The sequence below is a fragment of the Merops nubicus genome, unplaced genomic scaffold, assembly GCF_000691845.1.
Source record: "Merops nubicus isolate BGI_N331 unplaced genomic scaffold, ASM69184v1 scaffold32233, whole genome shotgun sequence".
Taxonomy (NCBI): domain Eukaryota; kingdom Metazoa; phylum Chordata; class Aves; order Coraciiformes; family Meropidae; genus Merops; species Merops nubicus.
This window is the reverse complement of record NW_008598851.1, coordinates 1-1,719: the sequence shown is the minus strand read 5'-3', so window position 1 is coordinate 1,719 and position 1,719 is coordinate 1. Positions and strand designations below refer to the sequence as shown.

General features: G+C 61.3%; 1 protein-coding gene across 1 annotated transcript; it reads left to right on the top strand.

Moving 5' to 3' along the window:
- Nucleotides 1-937: 937 nt before the first annotated feature.
- On the top strand, nucleotides 938-1,713 carry KCNK3 (potassium channel, subfamily K, member 3; the record flags this gene model as incomplete). Its single annotated transcript, XM_008937201.1, has 1 exon — nucleotides 938-1,713. A coding segment is annotated over one exon (776 nt), but the record flags the coding sequence as incomplete, so codon positions are not given.
- Nucleotides 1,714-1,719: the final 6 nt, after the last annotated feature.

Below are 1,719 nucleotides of genomic sequence, written 5' to 3'. Positions count from 1 at the left end.
GCCTCGCCTGCCTGCCCACGGCTCCTGCCTGCCCCTGGGGCTCCTCTCTGCTGGCTCTGGGCAGCTCTTGGCACGGCGCTTGGCCAGGGTGTGTGGTGTTGGGAAGGGGGAAAGGGAGGAGGAAGAAGGGAAAGGGAAAGGGAAAGGGAAAGGGAGATGGAAAGGGAAAGGGAAAGGGAGCGGGAGAGGGAAAGTGAAAGGGAAAAGGAAAGGGAAAGGGAAAGGGAGAAGAGGAAATGGAAGGGGAAAGTGAAAAGGAAAAGGAAAAGGAAAAATAAAGGAAAAGGAAAAATAAAGTGAAAGGGAAAGGAAAAAAGAGAAAGGAAATGGAAGAGGAAGGGGAAGGGGAAGGGTCTGGATGGACCTTCCCACAGGTCCCACGGCAGCCCGTGGATGTCAGGCAGTGGGGCAGGGGGACATGGGGACACGGGGCTGGAGTGGCAGAAGAGACCCACCCACCCTTGTCTCTTCAGCCCCTAGAATTCCCAGTTTTCCCCATCTCCTGCTCGGCTCCACTCGGCTGCTCCAGGAGGGTCCATCCTGGGACGGGTATCGCAGGGAGGGTCCATCTCCAACTTCCAAACCCCCAAGGCTGGGGGATGTCCTCCCACCCCAGCCAAGGTCCATCCCAGCATCCCCCAACCGCCCCCACCCCAACCCAGAGACTCAGCAGCTCGTCCATAACCCTCCCCCAGCCCCCCAGCTCCTTTCCTCACGAGCTGAAGGCTTCTCCTTTCCCCAGCTCCCTCCCCTTCATTCCCATTTGGAGACACCACCACCCCTCCGACCCCCAGAGCCCCCCGTGGCCACTCCTTGTGCCCGGGGCTGAGGTCAGGGTTGGGGTCCACCACCCGTGACTCTGTCGGGGAAGCGTTTGGAGGTGCTGCACCCCCTTAGGACCACCAATCTGATGCCTCTTGGTGGCTTTGCTCCCCAGGGTACGGCCACGCGGCCCCCAGCACGGACGGGGGGAAGGTCTTCTGCATGGTCTACGCCCTGCTGGGGATCCCCCTCACCCTCGTCATGTTCCAGAGCTTGGGGGAGAGGATCAACACCTTCGTCAGGTACCTCCTCCACCGCATCAAGAAGTGCCTTGGCCTGAGACGGGCGGAGGTCTCCATGGCCAACATGGTCACCATCGGGTTCTTCTCCTGCATCAGCACCCTCTGCATCGGGGCAGCCGCCTTCTCCTACTACGAGCACTGGAGCTTCTTCCACGCCTACTACTACTGCTTCATCACCCTCACCACCATCGGTTTCGGGGACTACGTGGCCCTGCAGAAGGACGAAGCCCTCCAGAACAACCCCCAGTACGTGGCCTTCAGCTTCGTCTACATCCTGACGGGGCTGACGGTCATCGGGGCTTTCCTCAACTTGGTGGTGTTGAGGTTCATGACCATGAACGCCGAGGACGAGAAGCGGGACGCCGAGCACAGGGCTCTGCTCACCCGCAACGGCCAAGCTGGTCCCCTCCGTGCCCCAGACCCCTCCTCGACCGTGCCAGCGGGGGCCACGTCGGGAGGTGGGGGAGGAGGATTTCGGAACGTCTACGCCGAGGTTCTCCACTTCCAATCCATGTGCTCGTGCCTGTGGTACAAGAGCCGGGAGAAGCTGCAGTACTCCATCCCCATGATCATCCCCAGGGACCTCTCCACCTCGGATACGTGCGTGGAGCAGAGTCACTCCTCCCCCGGCCCTTGCCCGGAGACCCCTTCCAAC